At 43.8% G+C, this 23215-nt stretch overlaps 1 protein-coding gene and 1 long non-coding RNA gene across 3 annotated transcripts in view; one reads left to right on the top strand and one right to left on the bottom strand.

Moving 5' to 3' along the window:
* The window catches only part of PRDM10 (PR/SET domain 10), a 76849-nt gene extending 63426 nt beyond the window's left edge, over nucleotides 1-13423 (bottom strand). Inside the window, exon 1 of one of the 2 annotated variants that reach the window (XM_079954493.1) lies at nucleotides 13149-13423. In XM_079954493.1, coding sequence (XP_079810619.1) covers nucleotides 13149-13151 — 3 coding nt within the window. In that variant the 5' untranslated portion in view covers nucleotides 13152-13423. Of the gene's footprint in view, nucleotides 1-13012 lie in introns of both variants that reach the window. The other variant, XM_079954491.1, reaches the window with a different exon arrangement.
* Nucleotides 1-21837, top strand: part of LOC307203680 — a 398536-nt gene extending 376699 nt beyond the window's left edge. The window contains exon 2 of the long non-coding RNA XR_013833329.1: nucleotides 21735-21837. This is a non-coding gene — a long non-coding RNA (uncharacterized lncRNA). The remainder of the gene's footprint in view (nucleotides 1-21734) is intronic.
* Nucleotides 21838-23215: the final 1378 nt, after the last annotated feature.

The following is a 23215-nucleotide window of genomic DNA, read 5'->3' as shown; positions in this document are numbered from 1 at the left end:
GTGCAAGATACTGGACATATGTGATATGGCCCTCATTAAGATTCTACACCCAATAGAAGCATCCAAAACCACCCTTCCAGACAAACTCTAGCACTAGGTACAAACATCTCAAGATAATATACTGCCCAAAACTGGTTGCATCCAAAGACACAAAAAGTGAATAGAAATTTCTCCTCGTCTTTCCAAAAAGAGCATCTCAAAGTTGAGAAGTACCGGTGAGGCAGTGCTTGAACTGATCTGGGGCTTGGACCTAGCTTTGTGAGCCATCTCAGACTGTGTATGCTCTGCCCTCAGGCCCTTCTTTAGACACAGAAGGTGTGTGTCATCTTGATTTGGCCAGGTTTGATAGAGTAATAGGAGTTTGTCTTTGCCTTTGCCTTTGCCTTGTGGAACAGCTTCTGCCTACTGAACTGCAGGTGTAAGCTTGGGACCCTAGAATAAGACACAGCCCTAGTCTAGCTCTGGCAGAAAATCTCTGTAGAGTTCTAGGCTTTATACTGTAAAATTACCAGCAGTTATCTGTTTTGTGTCATGCTAATCCAAAGCTTTAATTATCACTGGATACCTACCCAGCAAATGGGATGTGGATGCTGGGACTGAAAGAGTGCGGAATAAGCGTTAAGACTTAATTTTGATACAGGACTTTGCAATTTCGTTTTTCTCTTTCTTTCTTTATTGTCTTCATTTCTTCATCTTTTTCTATTTTTCTTTTTTAGATTAGTGTGATTTTTATTGTATCTTATGTGGAAAACTTTTAATAAAAATTGATTATACACGTGGGGGGTGGAAAGCTGCATTAGGGTGGTAGGAAAATGTTAATACAGTAGTACAGTAGTGTGAGGGTGATAAAAGCAGCAATATCTCCCTTCCTTGGGTTTAACCACTTTTCCTGGCATTTCCAGTGGTATAGAACACCTTCTACAAATGGCCAGGTAGGCTGCCATGTTCTCCTAAAATACCTGTCCCAAAGGTACTATTGGGAGGCAAAAGATGTTGCCCCTCCCTTTTCAAGATGACTTCTTTCAGTGTCAACTTACATTGTGAATGGCAAGACAGGTTGGCTTTTGAAGTTGGTCTATTACAGAACATTGAAATTAAGGAACAGCAGAAGCTTTGCTACATCGCAGTGGATGACAATGAAGTCCTACAGTTCACTTTTGATGTAGTAAACAAAGATCCGTCTATGTCTTCAAAAACTGAAGTGTACTATCTGTTTCAGTGATAAATAAACTAGGACCACTGAAAGAAAAGACCTCTCTCTCCAGTGCAGATACTGGTGAACAGATAAATGCATTAGGCAGCTCCTTTTCAAAAGCACCTACTAGGCAATAAACTGCTTTTATAGTGATTCAGGTGCAGGCTTAACCAATCTTCTATTTTTGTGAAATTTTGTTGGAAAATAAATCTGCTCAGACATATATTGAACTGATGAGAGTCTGAATTGGAGAATGAAAAATGAACCTTTTGCCACACCAAATAGCAATTATACAGAAACACCATTTCTCTTTCAAAGAGTCACAGCTCAGAAGTGATAAATAAAGAAACCTTCACTGTGAGCTTAGACCTCTAAACCTAATCTCAGTGGGAACTAGAAAACCAGTACTATGGTGAGTCTATTTGATTCATGTTAAAATATTCTTGAGTGGATAATTCTGCTTTTAAAAAATAAATAAATCTGTAATTGAAAGGATGTAATGCTTTGCACAGGGATAAGGATGATGCAGTAAAAAATAAATTAAAAATCCCGCTATCCTTAATAGAAAACTGTGTCTTTTATTACAACTTAGGGATAACTCAGAATTCTGTATGCAGCAGTATGGTATGATATTGCATGCTAGTACATGCAGTGGGCATGTTCATGGGGCCACAGCCAATGGACTCTCCGGTATACATATATCCACTTAATTTCCCTACCTGGAAATTACTTTTATAGGGTTGTTGGTGACTTTGTTCTGATGCCATACAAGTATCAAAGAAAGAACCTTTCAGAAGCTGGGCCAACAACCAAGAACTCCCCAAAGATTCAGCAGTTGGCAGTTGGGGTGGTCTCGGTGGGATCCACACAATGATGATGAGGCAGTCCAGTGGTATGGTGAAGAATAAACAAGGGAGGATAGGGCTAGAGAGGGCAATCAAATTGTCGCAGGATTTATTTTCCTGCGTGCTAGCTAGTTCTGCTCACAGAGAGAATGCTATTAGGGGCTCTCAGTCATTAAGGGCCATGAAGATTCCATAACCATCATAAGAATCTGGGCACTGATCCCTTATCATGCCTTCCAAGTTGGCCACGAGGTGGAGGCTTCTGCCTCTAGTCTAGGCCTTGATCCAATCCCACAGTGGGTAGCCCTTGGCAAAACCACTTTTGGTAGCTAGGTGTAATATATGAAGACCTGCTTCACAATTTGTCTGGAAATGTTTTTGGAATATTTTCCTAGGCAATTCCCTAAGAAAATATAATTTCCTTTGCATTAATCATAGAAAAGACAAGACATGTAACCACATAGCCCTAAACTCGGTATTCCCAGGACACAGAGAGTATCACCAAAGAACATTAACAAGAAAGCATATGGAATATTAAAGGCATGGGCTATCTGTATGAGGGAAAGCAATGTGCACCTCTGCACATCACCATATATGAAAATCATGTTGGTACATCTGGTGCATGCAGATACGTTTGGAAAATCACTTTACAATGCAGATCATCAAGTCTTCTGCCCAGTGTCATAAAGCCACTGTTTCATGTCAAAGCCTGTTCACAATATCCGCACAGTGAAGGATTTACCGTAATTGATTTAGCCCCGGGATACAGAGGAGCAGGCACCCAGGTTGGAGATCCCTGAAGCAACTTCAGCAATTGCTATTCGTTTTATGTCCCTGCTGCCAAGCCCTGAATGCTCTTTCACCACAAGCCATATGCAAAGGCTGCAAGATTACCGCGAGAGGCAAGTTTTGTATAGAATTATGCTCCAGGTCATTGTGCAGACTTTCAGATCAAAGTGGTTCATTGTTCTTAGAAGCAGCACCACGAACGCCTGCAAAAAGCTACATCCCACACTTAGCTTAATTATCACAGTATGTACAGGAGGGGAAGTCAGTGTACTTCCTGAGAGCCTTTGACAAGGATATGGCAGCAAAGTGCTATAGGTTTATAGCCTCATTGACTAGTGGGTCATGACTGCTGTCTCCTTTCTGCATTGTCATTCATCAAGCACACCTATTATTTCAAGAAACTGGCGGTGGTGGTTTTTGGCTGGATAGCTGAAATCAGGCATTTACGACCACAGAAATTATATATCATTAGTGGGGCAGAAAGAGAATTTGGACACAAGATTGAAACAGGAGAGGCTGGCTGTAGCAGGAAATGGCTTCAGGTAGTTAAGCCAATTGTTATCCATATGTGTTTAGCAGATTAGTGGGACAAAACCCTCCTTTGTCATGCAGAGATTATTTTTGAACTATTAACCATTAGCAAAATTCTTTTTCCATCCCACCCCTCAAATACTAACAGTTACTAGCAAAATTATGCCAGGTAAGGTACAGATAAGAGTCGTTGGTGGCACCACAGGGGGGCAAATACTTCCCCAAACAAGGAGCTCACACTCACCCTGCCCACCCATTGCTGGACTCATTACTGATAGATTCTTTTCTTTCCGAGATCTTAACATGTGGGACACAACTTGTGCACCTAGAAATGTACTTTGCACCTTCTGTGCCTCCCATTATTTTTTTTCTGGTGCTGTCACAGGATGGGTGTTCATAGTGTACATACTTGCAGAGAGCACTATATAGTACATATATTTATAGTGTACAGTATGGTGTATGTATTTGAAGGAGCAATATGTGAACTGCGTACCAATTTGCACTGAAACTTCCCAGGCAACTTCCTTGCTTAAGTGTCCAGGCCATTCAGTATCAGGTGTGGTGGGCAGGTTTCAGACCCATTGCTATTGTCACCCAATGCAGAACTTTGCATTTCTGCATAAGAACAATTGGCAGCTATTAATTTATATGTCATAAATAAAGTATGCATTTGAATCATCAGGAGATGGTCCGCTGTCCTAAAAGATATTCCACGCCAATCAGATCAGATCTGCATAGTCCGACTTGCATTCGGTTGGGATGGAATGCTAGGGAACTGGCAATTATAGATGCAGAGCACTACTATGATGTTGAAGCATATTGCTCATATCAGTATTATAAAAGTGCCTAAATAATTATTCTACAGGAGGGGAGAGAAGCACCTACACTAATAGCAAACTCAGGTGCTATGACTTCTATGTAATCAAAATGGGGCTCCTGAAGAAAAAAAGAGGAATGTATCAGTGTGCCTAGGGGAAAGCCAAAGTTTGCAGAAGAAGAAGAAAATATTTAAGAATGAAAATCTAAGTGGGGGTGGAAATCATCCCCAAATAGTACAGTCATGACTGAGCATGCTCAGTGGCTACAGAATGTTGAGTATCTTTGGTGAGATGGAATGAAGTATTTTGAAAGAAGGAATGGTAGGCTGGCTAACACCACACTGGTGTTATCATTACATAAGATGGACCAAATGACTAAGATTTTCCAAGCTCTGTACAGACTGCACCACAACATTTCTTTTATTGTTGTAGGTCTCACTTGTTTTCTCTAATTCACTTCAAGATGACAAGGAAAAGGTACCAACTTCTGTTGAGCTTCCCTTAAAATCAATGAAGAGAGAGGGAAGTCCATTTTTCTATCCAAGCAAACTTTAGGACTGCTGCTAGAGTTATATAACAATATATTATACAATAAAAGCCTTCAAATCCAATAATGCAATGCATGATTAGGACATTCATACTTCTGCTCTGCTCAGTTCCATTGAAAAGCAAATTGCTAGTCACTTCTTCCCACCTCTCCAATCCCCTCATTACTTTCACACAATTTCATGATTGCAAGAGATTCAGCTCATGTCATTTGAACATCTAGAACAGGCAATGATGGGAACAATTTCCCTTCAAGAAGCAGACACACTCAATGATTCCAAAATAATTACATCTGCTAAACTATCTCATTTGCACAGGATTTGCCAAAGAAGAAAGGTAACTATTTAGTACAGAAAGCTACATTTTTAATTTACTCTCCAACAATTTCTTTCTTCTTTTATTACTTATTCAGCACACAAAATTGGTAAGCAGATCTATTAACATTCTCCACAGATAAAAATAAATAAACCCCTGGTCTTAAAAGTGGCTTGCACTGTAGCTGCCTTTGCAAGTTCGTTACAATTTGGTTTGCACAGCTGGCAATGACTGCAGGTGGCCAGAAACACATTAGAAATGTGCTTGACTACTACCGGGTAAGTTAATGTGAAGGAAATCATAATGGGTTTATTTTGCATGGATCCAAACAACAGCCAGCAGGTTTACACAATTTAATATAAAGCATATACCTGGCGAAATACAGACATGTCACCACCCACCTGCGTTATGTAAATGACATATATTTTTGCCCTAGTCATTCTGTTTTCAAACGTGCTACAACAGCAAATCAGTGCTTAGCGGTGCAATCTATAGGTGTCAATTCAGAGGTTATCCCCACGGAGTTCAGTATGTTTGCAACCAGGTATGAGTTTTGAAGCATGTGTGTATAGGACTGCAGCCCAACTCAGGGTAAAACTACATAGCAACAGCACAATAGCAAAAAAATGTGTGTGTGTTTGTGTGCGTGTGTAATAGCAGCAACATAAAAGCCCCTGACCAAAATATTTTCATTTATAAGTGTTGGCCATTCAATGGCTTTCCCATAGGATCCTATACACTTGCTAAGCACCCCTTGTTATCCAGGTTTTTGTAAATTCCATTCATATGTATAACTGCATCACAGTATATGGCATGTGGACAGTTATGTCTGCTGTCCTTTTCTTTTTAGTACACTTCTACACATTATGGCTGCAGAAATCCAAATCAAGCAGCAAGTGACTATTAAAATCCAAGAAACTCACAGAAGGGCTAAGGGGGACTTCCAGGGGTGAGAAATTAGTTCCTCGGTGTCTTGAACAGATCATTGGCCTTCATCTATACCTACCCATTCTTAGATACTATCCAGAGATAAACTATTGAAGGAAATGAAGGCCTCAGGTTAAGCTACAATTTCGGGGCCCACGTCTCTGCTATGTTATTGCCACTCTCTTGACAATAAGTACTGTTCTGTTTGCTTATATATAACTTTTTTTAAAACTGTGTGTGCTCAATGAGTATATATTAGCCTGAACACAGCCCATAAGGCGAAGAAGAAGAAGAAGAAGAAGAAGAAGAAGAAGAAGAAGAAGAAGAAGAAGAAGAAGAAGAATCTATGTGGTACTAGACTGGGTGTAGTTCTTTAGGGTCTTAGGTAGACGTCTCTCCCTGTTCTGCTGAAGTCTTTCAGCCAGAGGTGCCAAATCGCTCCTGAATACAGATACTGTACTCAGTGCCTCAAATACTGTATAGCTGTTTCTCTGGTCGTCTGCGACTGAACCCAACGGTCAGGGTTACCTTTACCTTGAGAGCCAGTGTGGTGTAGTGGTTAAGAGCGGTAGTCTCGTAATCTGGGGAACCGGGTTCGCGTCTCCGCTCCTCCACATGCAGCTGCTGGATGACCTTGGGCCAGTCACACTTCTCTGAAGTCTCTCAGCCCCACTCACCTCACAGAGTGTTTGTTGTGGGGGATGAAGGGAAAGGAGAATGTTAGCCGCTTTGAGACTCCTGAAGGGGAGTGAAAGGCGGGATATCAAATCCAAACTCCTCCTCCTCTTCTTCTTCTTCTTCTTCTTCTTCTTCTTCTTCTTCTTCTTCTTCTTCTACCTTTTTACATTGACTTCTGTTCCTACAGCTCTCCTATTGCATTCCCCCATTGTACTTCCTATAGTACTCATCACTATTCCAAATTCTTGAAAAATCTAGAATCTTGATAGCAAAATAAATGCTGCAGTATTTGTAGCTATTTGCATGTTTGCTTAATTTGTATAATATTGTTGCACGCCACCAGAATCTCTGCACAGTGTGAGATTCCAGGGATTCCAGGTGCTTAACAGGCTTCATTTTTCCTTTAGGAATGAGGCACAGCGGAGGCTGTGGGGTATCTTTATGACATGATTTATTTACAAAGATATACAACCTGTGCCTGTGATGGAGGGGTTAACACTCCAAAAGGGTCTTGTTTCTCCCACAGCTGCAGTCTTGGGTTAAAACCAAAATCAAACATTGCTCTCAAATGTTGCTCTGACTCTCTCTAGCTTGCTACTTTCCTTCTGCGTCGCATCACTGCAACTCAACTCTAAACTCAAGCTTTGTCCTATCTTCCACCCCATATACTCTAGATCAGTGTTTCCCAACCTTTTTCCAACCCTGGCCCCCTTCCGACCTTGTTTCCTTCCAGTGGCCGCCCACTCCGTCATACTGGTAGAAAGGAAACTATTTAAATGTTTTGTTTGTAAACGGAACATGTTTTATTCTTAATTTTTATCATTTATACAAAATGCAATTACATAAAATGATAGGAACATAATGAAATATTGTTAAAGCAGAAAAACATAGAATCATAGAGCTGGAAGGGTCATCTTTCTAGTGCAAACCCCCCCCCCCTTGCAATGTAGGAAACTCTTCTAAAGCATCCATGACAGATGGCCATCCAACCTCTGTTTAGAAACCTCCAAGGAAGGAGTATCCAGAACCTCCTAAGGGAGATCTATCTTCCATGTATTATAAAAAGTAAACACCACTTAATTGACCCCATTTATTTTACACAGAGGGGGAAACCTACAGATACAGTCCAAAAGGCTCACAAGGAGTTCTACATATATGGGAGAATTTTAAAAAGCAAGTTGTCCTCACTGACCTGGTACTAAAAGATCTTGTCATCCAAAGGAGCCCTGGCTGCCTAGATAAAACACTATAGTCCAGTGGCGTAGCGTGGGGGGTGCAGGGGGGGCAGGCCACACCGGGCGCAACATCTGGGGGTTAGGGTTAGGGGTAGGGTTAGGGGGCGCAAATCCACGGGTTAGGGGGCGCAAATTACTTGCCTTGCCCCGGGTGCTGACAACCCACGCTACGCCACTGCTATAGTCCCACACCTAGGAGTAAGACCCACAGAACTCAGTGCAGCTTTCTTCTGAATAGTTAGCTATTAGATGCAAGTCAGCAGCACCCAACAACCCCACTCAGCTAGACGCTGGGGTGTATTTCACCCCGCGACTTGCAGAGCCAAGCTGACGCTACTGATGGGCCCTGTGCCCCCTGGCAACATCCAAGGGGCCTGATCCACTGGGCGCTGGGGTGGATTGCAGTGCCTAGTGAATCAGATCCAGGCTGCCACCAGGCCCAGCTCTCGTGGCAGCAACAAGCAGCTCTGGCTCACCCAGCCCTACCCCTTTGCCACACCACCACTACACTTACTTGACTTAGGGGTTCTGGATCGTGGGCTCTACTGGTCAAAATGGGAGTCTCAGCAATCGCCCACTCCCTCCAGAAACAAACCAGGAACTCAAATAAAATGCACGTGGCAAAAAGGAGCGGTAGGCCCTGGTGGGCCACCCCCTTACCCACTTGTGATTGGCAAAGCGGATAACCAGTCAGTCAGGATATCTTTTAATTAAAAAAACGATTCCCCTCCCCGGTCACTTCCCTCTGTGGCCCCCTAGCCTTGTGCTGTGGCCTCCCATTTACATGATTTTCACCTCTGGCCCCCTTGGAATATCCTGGGGGTCCCCAGGGACCATAGATGTGACACATGGGTTTGCTTGACTCAATTTTTGTTACATTGATGCATAATTTAGTACACAGAGTCTTGCTTCTTGCAGTGTATTGGTACAAATTCATGTAATCCTACATAAGAGGGGATTAGAATGAGCAAGAACCTTGATCACTGCCATTTGTAGCAAACAGATACTGTTTTTTGTAACTAAAAGAAACCGACTGTAGTGAACATGTACTTTTTTATACAGTATTAATCGTGATGCATCTTCCGCATTCAGCACCCAGGGAGAAATGTCCTATCTATATGTTTCAATTGTGGCAATTTATGGTTCACTTTCCCCCTCTCAAGATAATTCTATGAAAAGCATTCAACCTATCCCAAAAGACAGCAGATCCAATAATGGCTTTATTTTCCCCAAATGAACAAAAATATCCAAAAAGTAAAATGACACAGAACAATTCTGAGTATATCCACTATGTGCAGGTTAATACGTGGTGGCAGCTAGTGATTGAAACTGAGATGCTGAAATCAATGTAATTTCTCTTTCCATTAAAGAGACTTGGAACTAAGAACATAATGGGGTACTTAACATGGATAGATGGCATAGGCCATCACTCACTTTCTGAATGCACTTATAAAATTATTTAATAGCCAGGTGTTTAGAAAGCATCATATCACTTTAAAATAAAGGAAACTAGAATGAGAAAGTTACAGGTAGGTAGCCGTGCTGGTCTGCTGTAGTCAAAACAAAATTTAAAAAATCCTTCCTGTAGCACCTTAGAGACCTACTAAGTTTGTTATTGGTATGAAGAAGCGTGCATGCACACGAAAGCTCATACCAATAACAAACTTAGTTGGCTTCTAAAGTGCTACTGGAAGGATTTTTTTTAATTTTGTTTGGAATAAGAAAGATAAGCCCACTGGGGCAATGGCAGGGGTAGGACATGAACAAATCAGGGGTGGTGGAGGAATTTATGGTAAAAACATACCAAGTATCACTACAGCCCAACACAAACTGGTAAATCATGTGACTAACACCACTCCAGTGACACATAACCTGGGCTTCAGGTACTGAACAGAAAGCAATCATTGGCTATGATGATCTATGGATGAATCTATAACTCACAACTGTACAGTTCTTTGGCACAAGCCATATACAGCTAGTATTGGAATCAAAGTAGAAAACAAATTCAGTGTCAATCACAATGACATTCAGAATGGACCCTATGGGTAAAACTGCATCTTGCACTGCAAACATGGTTTATATTTAAAAAAAATGGCCTGTTGTATCTGCCATCTTAGCTCTGCCTTTTTATCATAAGCTCTTCCCCAACTCCCCAAATTGCATTGTGCAACTGAATCACACACTTGCATGGAAGAGCCACAACTCATGCCACCCTGCTGCAGCTTCTAAGGACCACCTGCTCTCCCACTTCCCAAGATGACTTGTATCCGTTTGTGGGTGGTGACACACCCAGTTTATGTCAATACTACAGGGACTGCAGTAAAATGTGCAAGTACTAACGAGCCGATATTGAATTACGGTATTGGAATATTTGAACAAAATAGCTAATGTTAGCAATTCCATACTGCCATTGACTTGAATGCCCCCATTTCTGCTGTGGAAGTTGTCAGGTGGTTGCCATGGGGTAGCACAGTTGCTGTAGCAACCATACATCACAGAAGCTGACATCATCTGGTCAAAAAATCAACCTGTTCATTATCAACAGGTTATATTTATACACAGTGAGTGACTAAGCTCTGCATGCCAATGTTTTGTTTTATACTCCCTGCTTCCTGTGTCACAGAGAGGATTACTATGTTGCCTGCCAACTACCATCAAGGTAAGATGGCTTTCAGCACAGGTGGAGTGAGATCCAGATATGTACAGTACTCAGGCCCAATCAGTTTTGGTGGGAGCTGCTTCCTGGCATGAACAAGGATGAAAACAATAAATGCTGAGTGAATTATCCTGGTTCTATATGATTTGGACACCATGTCAATTCTGTTCCTGTCCTAGATTTGAGTGAGATTTTGGGAAAGTTTTGGGTGCTGCTTTGAGCAGTTTCTTCTTCACGCAGCACACAATTAAAACTACAGAATTTGCTCCCACAAGTAGTGATGGCTATCAAACTGGGTGGTTTTAAAAGATTGGACAAATTCATGGAGGAGAAGGCCACCAGTGGCTACTAACCATGATGGCTATCTTCTACCTCCACAGTCAGAAGACAAGATGGCGACCACTACCTTTAAGTTTTATGGTTTTAGCTCCATTTTTAAAAATGCTTTTAAATGTTTAAGGCTTAGGCTTATTGCTGCACCGCCCTTCCCACCTGATTTTACTTTTTAAAAATCTCCACAGTTGGAGGAAGTACAGCTCCATTAGTTGCTGGAATTGTGGGTTCAAGAGCACTTGTTTCACTCAGGTTCTGCTTATGGGTTTCCAATAGGCATCTGTGTCTGGCCCCTGTGAGAACATGATGCTGAACTAGACAGGAATTTGAATTGAACCAACAGGCTTTTATGTTCTTTTATGTGCATCTTGGGGCTATAGGGCAGAATTTAAGTATTCTAAAGGAGCACGTATGACTTAATGTATTTACAGACATGCGTCCCCCATTCAGATTTTACAGCATTCATCACATAGCACTACTGGAAGCAGGTATTCTGCAGAAACACTAAGAGAACCATTGGCAATGAGAAATGGAAACAAGCAGCTCAAGCAGCAGGAAACTCATATGATAATAGGCAATGTGGGGTAAAGTGTAGTAAAATACTGAGGAAAGTTTGACCACCTGCATTAACCCTGACAGAATGGTAAGGAAATTTTTTCCAACTATCCAAATAAAATGCCTTTATGCAATTCAAAGGTTTGGTCATCTGCACCATCCTTTTAAAACACATACCAACTGCCACATCAGATGAAAGCCAAAGGAGTTGTTGAAGAACAGCTAATTTATACTATGGACCAACAAGCATGGCATATTCCTGATCACTTGTGTGAGCTACCCTAAGAGACTTGTATTGTGTAAACACTTTAAAATAAACAAATAAAAGAATGGGAGCAAGTCAGACGTCCAATTCATCCTTAACAAATGGGAAGAAAATTTGTTGCCACGTGCAGTGGAAATGTGTGGTAAAATGGTTGCCTCATTCAAATTCGGGAGGGAAGCTTTTACCACGTGCCAACTGCCAACGTGTGAAAGCAATGGAACAGTAAAATGGGATTTGTATCAATTCTGTCAGATGGTATGACCACAGCCAATGTGTGTGAAGAGATGTGTGGTAAAACAGTCATCACTTTCAACCCTATTGGATAGCAAGAAAAGGTTTTAATGGGCCGATTTACCAACCACACAGGTGGCAGGGAAACTTTTTACCACAACCCGGCCTCCAACAATTGCTTAGAACTGTGGTAAAATGGGTGCCATATAGCTGACCACTTTTTAACACCAATACCACCCCTGTCATATAGAGACGAAATGGACGTCGTCATTCAACCAGCATTAAACGTGAGGGGCATTTTTTTTAACCACACATCAACAGCCAATGAGTGGCAAAAAAAAAAAAAAGCGGGAAGAGGACACTGAGCGAGAGGCCTTTTTGCCCATCCCCCCCCCTTGCCCCGCGCAGCCTGAGGCGCGAGAGGCGCGCAAAAGTCTGCAGCCAATCAAAGGGAAGAATCAGTTCCGCGCCTCGGGCGCCTCCGGCTACCCCCCTCGCCTGCCCCCAGAGCGAGGGCGTCAGTAAGGCCCATCCGCTCGCGCCCAACGGCCACCCGCGGCCGTCCCAACCACTCTGGGCGATAGGAGGGGAGAGAGATAGAGAGGAGATCGAGCCTGCACCGGGCGGAGGTGTTTAAGTGGGGGACGAGTTGCACAAGCCGCCGAGAAGAATGATCCAACCGCAGGGGAGGGGAAAAGAGCTGCCTCGGGTGGGGTGGGTGGAAGTGTTGGGGAGGGAAGGGGGCATTAAAATGGCTTCGACACCCCCCCTGCTCCAGTGAGGTGCTGGGGCCCGGACTATACCAAGCGGGGAGGGGGGAGAGGCGCAGACGGGGGCAGCCCTTCCTCCCCTCGTCCGGGGCGGATGGGGTATCCCGATCAGGGCGGGGAGGGGGGAGCGGACTGTACCTCTCCGGCAGGGAGGGGGGAATGGCAGCGCCCTAACCCTTATCCCCCACCCGCGGGAGCGAACGGTTTGTCCCGGTCCCGGCGCCATCTTGGGTGCGACTAAAACAACAACCCCCAAAACCCTTGCCGGAGCCCTGCGGGAGACCCGGCACGCGCTCCCTACTCGGGCCGTCCCATCGCATTACCTGAGGGGGTTCAGTGGCGGTGTCGTGTCCGGACCGTCTCCCAGGGCCCGCCGCAAACCAAACCCGCCCACCTGTCCTCACCTCACAATGGTAGCTGCAGAGCGGGAGGGGGGGAGAGGTTGCCCAGACTTATTACCATAATCTGCCTAGCAACCGCAGCCTGGGCCGCGAGCTGATTGGTACGCCGCCACGCTTATTTTAAGGGATGACGCCGAAAACATCTCCGGGATGACTACGCAGGCTACATAATAAAACGGAAAATTCAGGGAGGGGGGCTTCAGATCTGTGGGGAGAAAGACCCCACACACTATATGCCTTTGGGCCATCAGAACTCGGGGACCTCGGTCTGCCAATCACGACAAAGCTCTCATCCTGCCGCATCGTTGCAAGGGGGCCGCCCACCAATCGCGAACGTCGTCTTAATTCGAGCGTTTCTAGCTGGGCGGAAAACGTGACACGGGCCAGCGCCCCCTGTAGGAAAAAGGGAGCGACGGGAGCGCGTTTAGCAGCGCCCCCTGCAGGTGGGGTGGCGAAAAGAGGGTTGTGACTGCTTGCAGGGGGTGGGAAGCGACACCTGCTGGAGAGGAATAAGAAAACCCTCATTGCTTCCCGAATGACGACTCCCATTGGGATCTAACCTAGAAGACATTAAAAGAGGATTAGGCGCATTAAGGGAGGAGAGGGCTATCGGCGGGTACTAGCCATGATGGCAGGGTTTTACAGAGGCATCTCGTTGGCCAATGTGAAAACAAGATGCTGGTCTAGGTGGGCCATAGGCCTGATCCAGCAGGCTGTTGCTATGGCCTTACCTCTTCTATTTGAAAGGCTCCCACACCTAAGTCCTATCCAAACCTATAAAACCTTAAGAAGGGAGAGCAGCAGGGGCTCTAAAGGTGCACATCTGGGCAGCAGAGGCTCTAAAGGTGCACATCTGGGCAGCAGACTGAGCAGATACACAGGTCACTTGTTCAGAGTCTTGTTCCACACAGAGACGTACTAAATTTGCATGTTTTAGCTCATGGAGATCAATTTCCCCGTTTGGTTGCGCCTTTTTTTGGCAATGCCTGTGGCCACCCTAATAAGGAGGTGTCGTCTCATCCCCCTCCCCATGTGATATTTAGGAGCACCTGTACCGGTCGGCAGCACACTAGTTCTGCACACTGACTAATGTTCTAAGTAACTGAATGAGCTCACGTACTCAGTACACTTGTCAGAGGTACATAGCCTAGGACTGCAACTCCCACCAGCCCCAGCCAGCATGTCCAGTTGTCAGGGATTATATCTGAAGGGTGCCACACTGGCAATCCCAAAGAGAACCTGCAACCATGTGCTAAAAAAGGGAAAGGAAATTTCTTCCTTTGCAAGTAACAACTGAAGAGCAGGCCTTTAAATGTTGGGACTCTAGTTGTGAGGGGAATAGTGCTGTGTGCGCATGCGTGCGCCAAAACAGCACTTTACACATCTCTGGTTTTCCTCAGAACTGGAAGCAGAGGCTGCTCCTTTGCCCATCCTCTGCTGCAAACGGTATCATCAGGATTCAGGAAAGCTACACCCCAGACCACCACATTCATGTGAACAGTTATCTCTGGTTTAGCAAACACAGCTATGAGTTACGTAGGCTGTCACAGATGTTGCTGTTATCGTGCAGAAAAACTTGAGGGTTGCGTTAATCAATCTGGCATAACTGCTTCCCTTTGGTCCAGTCCATCTTCAAGGGTAACTCCATATAATGTGCATTACAGTAAACTGGGAGGTTGGCAGGGCATGGATTACTGTGGCTGGGCTATCCTGGTCCAGGAGTAGCTAGTGAACCAGCTAGAGCTCCTAGCCACTTGAACTTCTAATGACAACACTGGATTCAGGATTACCACCAAGCTACGCACGTCCTGCTTCAAAGCCATTGCAACCCTATCACAAAGAGGTTGCCCACTCCCAATTCCCAAACAGAAGACACACTCACCCTTCCACCTTGTCAGCATTCAGTTTCTGTTGGTCCTGCTAAAAATCAACCACCTTTGGCATGTCTGCCGAAGCCCAGCTGAAATGGGTCAAGCTAATGTTTCCTCCATGCACATCTCCAGTTGGACAACCACCACCCTCTCAAGAGCATTGCACCTGAAAGGAATATTTGTGAAATGGGTGGTAGCTGTCACACTCTGGATCTGGGAAGGGCTTCTTAAGAAGCAGCTGCATCACCTCATCCATGACAACCTGTACCACATATTTCTCCCCCAAAGCAGCATAAACCATTCCCCACAGCCACTCAGGCAGCTTCTTCCCGCTAACGTAGAAGTCAGTGCTCCAGTGCAGAATAAATGAAGTCGCATATGGAGAGGGATATGGGCTGTTGGGAGTTCCATTATCCCTCTCCTGTTTCCACTGGGAACCCTTGTGTTTCTGACAGCAGCCAGGAACATCCATCTATGCTTTCAAAATGTAAGCTGAATTTACCAGCACTTAATAACGTATTTCTGTCTTGGTATCAGATGATATGTGTGTCAGTGATTTCTTGGGTCTACCATCTGCTCACATGCTTTTATCAATTAGAGAGCACTAAGCAGAAAACAAACACCTTGGCAAGGATACGGATTTGATATTAAAAACCACTTCTTTTTCTGTACTGGGAATTGTATATAATGAAACCCCAGCATGAGTTCTAGCAGAATCCTGGCCTTGAATTTGTAAGTGGAGTGGGTGGGTGGGGTAAATATTTCCTGAAAGAAATGGTATGTCTGATCCTGCAGGTCCTTAAATGAATAATTGCACAATGAAAAATTTAACTTTACTGGGACTATTCATGTACGTAATGGCTATTTGTATGAAGGAAGTTCTGGAGTTTGAGCATTAAAATTGTATAATCCATCATCAGTTTGTCATTTTCCTTCGGTGACATTCAGTCTTGTTTCTTAACATTTGAAACAAAAAACATATTTAACTCTGCCAGAACCATCTTGCTTGCTACGCTTGCCCTCTGGGTTCAGTTAAACACACTGCATCTCTGTTGCAACCAAAGTGGAGATGGGGCACTCTAAGGTCACATGATGCACACCAGATGAAATGCTTGTCTGTTTAGCCCAATATTGTCTACCCTTCACTAGCCAAGGCTTTCTGGTGTCTTAAGCAAACGACTTTCTATTTGATCATCTTATAGACAACAGGGAACAAACTAAATCAGACCCAAGTTCCATTTATCCCAGTATTCTGTTTCCTGCAGTGACTGACAGATGCTTTGAGGAAGCTGGACTTAAGGCAGTTGCCTTTTCTTGCTGTTGCTGCCAAGTGACTGATGTTCAGTGGTATAAGGTAAAGGTAAAGGGACCCCTGGCCATTAGGTCCAGTCGTGACCGACTCTGGGGTTACGGCGCTCATCTCGCTTTATTGGCTGAGGGAGCCGGCGTACAGCTTCTGGGTCATGTGGCCAGCATGACTAAGCCACTTCTGGAAAACCAGAGCAATGCACGGAAATGTTGTTTACCTTTCCGCAGCAGCGGTACCTATTTATCTACTTGCACTCTGACGTGCTTTTGAACTGCTAGGTTGGCAGGAGCTGGGACCGAGCAACGGGAGCTCACCCCATCGCAGGGATTCGAACTGATGACCTTCTGATCGGCAAGTCCTAGGCTCTGTGGTTTAACCCACAGCGCCACCCACATCCCCTGTTCACTGGCATACTGACTCCAAAACTTGTTTCCATTAAGACCATGAGTTTTGATCAGACCTGTATCTGGCCAACGGCCCATTCAACCAGAATGCTGTTCCTACAGTGCCCAACCAGCTGCCTATGGGCAGCAAGCAATCGGAACATGTTTCACTTGTGTTCCACAGCAACCAGTGTTTGGAGACATGCCACCTTTGATGCTGGAGCTGGTGCACAGCCATCATGGCCAGTAGCCACCAATAGCCCTATCCCTCCATGAATTTGTATAATCCCCTCTGAAAGCCAACCCAATTGTTGGCCAACACTAAAACTTGTGGTAGCAAATTCTGTAGTGTAATTCTGTACTGCTTGAAAAAAAAAGTGTTTCCTTTTGTCTGTCTTGGGTCACCCCCAGCTTCTAGTATTTTATTTATTTTTATTTAGATTTATGTACGGCCCTTCATCACAAGATCTCAGGGTGGTTCGCAAGTTGAAAATACAAGGTTGAAACACCAGTAAATAGTTCAAAACAACAAAACAACAACCTCCCCCCCACAAACCTATTTAAAAGGCTGTAGAATATTAAATCAGCCTTACAAAACAAGACAAAAATTGAAATACAAATTCAAAATACAAATTAGCATAACAGTTAAGAACAATTTAAAACAACCCTGCCCCAAATAGGCAACCCCCCCAAATTTTTTTTTAATAAAGTGGGAATGTGTAGGCAGGTAGGAGAGGATATATTGATTAAATATGATCCCTGCTCACTCAGCTCGTGAGCAAACAGCAGAGCACATTCCCTTGCAGCTTGTAGGGAGCTGTTGATGGTTTCAGTCTTTTACGTAAGCAATCCAGGATTCCTTTGTGCAGACTGGGATTCTTCCTGGCGATTTCCCCTTTATTTCCCCTCTTACTCAGTTCACAGCAGTAATCTGAAGGCAGGCTTCATCTTGTGGTTACAGTTACATTTGTAGGGTAAAACATGTAGAGAAAACATGTCTGAGCCAAATCTCAGACTCGCAAGACGTGTGGCTTGCCTCCTCTGTAATGGATGAGCCCAGGGGTTGGCTAAGAGCCAGGAGATGTAGAGTTCAAGTCCAAAAAGAGAAAATTGAGGAAAAGGGATAGATAGTATGAGATCTATCCACTTTCTCTGAACCATGCATAATTTGATACTCCTCTGTCATGCCCCCCCTTGTTTTGCCTTTTTTCTAAATTAAAAAAACACCCGTGTTGTAGCCTTTCCTCCCTTACTAATTACCGTAAAATGTTATAGCTTCATCTCCTTCATGCCATCTCAGCTGTAGTCATCACTGCACCAGTTATCATTTAGACTAAGTTTAGACAGCAACACAAGAGGGTGCCTTATACCACGAAACATGGCACAATATCCAACCAAGCAGCTCCATTAGCACAAGGGCTTGCACAATGGAACTTCTTTTCCTTCTCGTCTCCCCACACACCCGCCCCATAGCTGGTGTAAGAGAAAAATAATGTATATAATTCAGGTCAGTGTATCTCAAGCTTGAATCGCCAGCTGTTTTTGGACTACAACTCCCATCATTCCTAGTTAGCCAGACCAGTGGTCAGGGATGATGGGAATTGTAGTCTAAAGGCAGCTGGAGACTCAAGTTTGGGAAACACTGATATAGGTGATGGATAATTTTATGATTAAGGGAAAATCGAGAGGGTTCAAGATTATGGGGACATGGAATCGTGAAATTAGCATCAAGTTTCAGCTAAAAGCAAATAGGAATTTAGGACAAAAGCAGAAGTATACCAAGGAACATGCAAAACATTTTTCTAACATTCCAGTTGTATAAACTGATGAACACAGGATTTCAATAGCTAATATGCTTACATTACAGATTTCAGCAATAAACTGCTTAGCTAAGGCGTTCTAGCGTGATAACTATCTCAGAGAGAATAGTGGAACGAGGCCAGATCATGTGTATTGCAAGACAGGATGAAGTCATGTTCTTGCCCAGGACTGTAATAAGCAATGAACTGTGTTCAGGAGACGAATGGCAGGTTTGGGAACCAATCAGAAAGAGACACCCTGAGTTGGATGGAAATAGGGCAAGTAATATCTGAAATAGATGCAAGTAATATCTGAAATGGAGGAACTAAGTAAGCAAGAAGGACTTCGCCTCAGACATGCGAGAACATTTGTATGAATTGTACATTACAGTTTTAGCTTAACAAATCTTTAAAATCATTTGAGCTTGTCCGAACCATCACTGCTTAGTTCAGAAGGTTGGAGACTCCAATTAGCTCCAAGTTTGTATCTTCAAGGAGGGTAGCAGGATCCCTGTGGGAGCATGTTGGGGGTCACATTCTAAAATATCTAATAAAGAAAAATTCCTATAAGGGTTGGGGAAACCCAGAATAGATGTAGGGTATGTGCGGAGAAATCATAGAAATTATAGAAGTGTTGAGTTGGAAGGGAGAAGAAGAGTTTGGATTTGATATCCCGCCTTTCACTCCCTTTAAGGAGTCTCAAAGCGGCTAACATTCTCCTTTCCCTTCCTCCCCCACAACAAACACTCTGTGAGGTGAGTGGGGCTGAGAGACTTCAGAGAAGTGTGACTGGCCCAAGGTCACCCAGCAGCTGCATGTGGAGGAGCGGAGACGCGAACCCGGTTCCCCAGATTACGAGACTACTGCTCTTAACCACTACACCACACTGGCTCTCAGAGAGGGAGGTGAAGTTCCATTTTGCTACTAGAAGATGGAGATGCCATTAGGGACTGAACCTGGGACCTTCTGCATGCAAAGCAGCTGCTCTGTCTCTCAGCTGCAGCCTTCCCCTAAAGTGCTTTTGTTATGTACTGAGTTTAATAGGATCCAAAATGCAGCAGTCTGACTGGTCCTAGAACAATAGGATTCAGAATGCAGCAGTCTGATTGGTCCTAGAACAATAGGATTCAGAATGCAGCAGTCTGATTGGTCGACTGGAGCCACCCAATCCAGCTTCAGGTGGAAGTGAATCCGCAACCTGATTGGCCTACAGGTGAATCCCGGAATTAGCCAATCACGTGGGGCCCATTGTGTAAATAATGTATATAAAGCAGATATTCTCGGGAAACTTCCATTCCTCCTCACCACTATGAGCTGAATAAAGAGCATGAAACCCACTCTCAACTCCGAGTATATTTCAGCTTTATAAATGATAAATATTATCAAGATATTAGAGGAATGAATTGGAAACAAGCTGTTGCAGCGAAAGGCTTGCTTGCACCTCCCCACTCTTTTTGTTGCAGTGCCAGGAACTTCAGCTGGAGAGAGAGGTTCATCATACTTTTCAAATAAAAAGAACATTATGACAAAAGACTATAAAAACAAATGAAGCCTTTCTCCTAGATCGGTTCTCAAATTTTCTCTAAAGTACTTATCTTTCCTCTTGGCAAGGAATATTAATTATATTAGTGTTATCAATCAGAAAACATCATTAAAGGAGTTACGGCTGAATGTGCAGTTTAATAGTCCCCAGCTAATTCCCTCAAAACTCTTACCTTGCTTAAACAAAAGTCCCTCTAGGTTTACATACGAAAAGTCAGTTTGGGGAAATAACTGCGTTCCGATCAGTTCATTTTTCTTTGCCATAAACCCTTAGATGGCACAACATTTATTTATAACAAACTTTGTTTTTAAAAGCTGACAAAATTATGTGCAGAGGTGGGAGCCATAAAAAAGTCGCCCACATCAGACTACTGCCCCAAATAAGGCTTGTCACTTGCTACATAACTACACGTAGGGGTCAGATTCTGGATGCACAGGGTCAGATTCAGCTACAGCGTAAGGACTCCCACCAGCCCAGTGGGGCTTTCCTGCCTCTCCTCCCCACACAGGCCCCCCAAAATCTGCAAGCACCAATTCTTGTGCTGATGAAACAATCTCTTTAGTGCTACACTGAACTCCACTCATAGCTCGTGAAGAAGGCTGCAACGTTTAGCTGATGAATTGGTTCCATTAATCAGTTAAAACCCTATTAATCAATTTTAAAAGATGCTCTCAACTCAGGTTTCTTTTTTTCTTCTTATTTTTTTTAAAGTATTGTTAGAGATTCGGGGCAAACCCTTGAAATGAACAAATCCCAGGGTTTTGATTCATTGGGGAATGGATTAAAACATGAACTGCAGGGCTGTGCCAGGCAGGGAACTCCTGGGCTGCCTTATGCAAACCAGCCTGGCTGGCTTAGGGAAGAGCGGACCTGTTAGCATTACAGTACAGTAGAAAACCATTCAGTGTAGTCCACAAGACAAGGGTAACTTCTTGCCCAGGTGTGACCAGAGACTGGAGATTTGGAAGGCTGCCGAGCTAACTGCTCTGGGGGAGGGCAAGGGTCTTCTGGTGTTGTAAGAATGTTAAGGTCTCAAATATAGAATAAATATTCATAAATGTTCACATATCTAAATATATGAACCATGTGTCTGAAATAGTATGGGAGAGCAATCCTGAAGCCATTTTGACTCTCCCAGTGACCTCAGATATTCCTCTGCAGTAAGGGAGGCAAATGGAGAAAGCTTTGCCATTGTCTGTTTGCTTGCAAATCCTGTTTTAAGGGCCTATTTGTGTATGAATAGGGTGAGCCTGTGACCTGGATTCAGGAACTAGCGTATTAACCATCACAAAAGAATGGTCAGGCTGCTCAGGTAATGCAATCAGTGACCATTTTTAGGTATCCTAGCAGAAAGGCTTTCTGCTGTAGACCACCACCTTCTGTGATGTATGTATCATTTGGGGGGGGGGTCTTCGGCTACAGGGGGGTCTTCCATATCAGTGGGCAATTTCAAGAGTCAATATATGGGCTTGTGCGCCATTGTTCAGGGCGCTCCTCCCTCCTGTGTGTGGTGACTGGGGACCTTGTTGCAACAGTTTATTTTCCTTTAATAAAGATCAGGCTTACTAGCTGCTTTGCTTCTCAAATATACTCTGGTTGGCCCTTGTTATTTCCTCCAACCAATAGGGAACCGTCAAAGCCTCTATACGGGCTCCAGAATACCCCATAAGGGAAAGGGAGCAGTTTTTTCTAATAACACTGGGAAGAAGAAAGGAGGGAGATTTCTCTTGGCAAGGGAGCAGGAAGGGCTGCCTGCAATGCTTTGGGCCATGCTGTAAGATCTGGACTCACTCCATGCAGACTGAGGGTGTAAATAGGTGAATAAACCCTATTTCTTAAAGCTATGACTGTCTCCACTGCTCCTTCTATTCTCCAAAGGGATACAGACCCTGTGTGGGCGCCTGAGACCCCATGCACTCTTGCCACTGCTTGGCAGAGAGAGGGGGCAGGCAACAGGCTTTTGTAACCGTATTTTCAATATGAGCACTCACAACAAACACGGCAGGCAGGAGCCATCTTAGGAGAGGCATTCCCATACCTTCCAACATTTCTCCAACAAAAATAGGGACGTCCTATCCCATAACAGCAACAAGAAGAACAACATTTATACCCCACCCATAGGAGTGGGTTGCCCCAGCCACTTTGAGCAGCTTCCAACATATATAAAAACATAATAAAACATTAAATATTTTTTTAAAAACCCACTTCCCTATACATGGCTGCTTTCAGATGGCTCGGCTGTTGCATAACTCCATACCCTCTAATATTTGTCTGATGAAAATAGGGATGTCCTAAAGTGGGACATTCCAGGATCAAATCAGAAACCGGAATGGCTTGTGTAAATCTGGGACTGTCCCTGGAAAATAGGGATGCTTGGGAGCGTCTGCCTTCCTGCTTTTTACACAGAAAGGGATGCTTCTTCTAAGATGATGTCTTGACTGGCTGAATGAATTGATGCTATTTAGTAGACACTTTAAACACATTTTACTTACCAAGCAAAACTAAATTATATTTATTTAACCAAAATACCTTTTTGAATTCTCAAGTCGTGTTACAACTTTTTAGCACCTCTCATTTTTGGAATTTGGAAAAAATTTTGACACGCCCTACTAGAGCAGAACAGGAAAACTAGAATAGGATGAAAGGAAGTAACTTGAAAAGGGCACACTGCAGCGTTTTGTGGCAAGAAGGCCTGTTCGTTCTATTAATATGCAAATGTATGCAGATATAATCAATTAAAACTCCAGCAACACAGATTTTTGAGATCAGACAACAACCCTATTTATAAATACAGTCGCATTTGGTTGGAAGAGGGCTGCACTCAGACTGACTGAAGCAAACAAAATGTACACTTGCACATTCAGGCCTCCCCTGTTTGACATGTACGTGCCGTGCAAAGTAAATGGGATTTGTGCTTCTGAGTGGCTTAGGTGCTTTAAAAAATCCCAGCTTTAGCTCTCACTAGAAGGTTTTCATTTTCTATTATATTCAGATTACTTCTCTTCTTTGTTAAGTCAGTTAGTTATGGTCTTTAGAAGGCTGCTGTCGGCAGAGGTAGCTCTTCTAGGGACATGCAGATGTACGCAGACTCTTAGGTCTCATTCACACCATACACACAAAGTACCTTTATACCACTTTAACAGACATGGGGACTCGCTTAACAAACAACAGTTCCCAGGGTTTTGGGACAGGACAGCCATGACTGTTAATAAGGTAAAGG

The sequence above is a fragment of the Podarcis cretensis genome (assembly GCF_951804945.1).
Source record: "Podarcis cretensis genome assembly, chromosome: 15".
Lineage (NCBI taxonomy): Eukaryota > Metazoa > Chordata > Lepidosauria > Squamata > Lacertidae > Podarcis > Podarcis cretensis.
The sequence above is the reverse complement of the archived record's forward strand: the minus strand, read 5'-3'. Positions and strand labels throughout refer to the sequence as shown.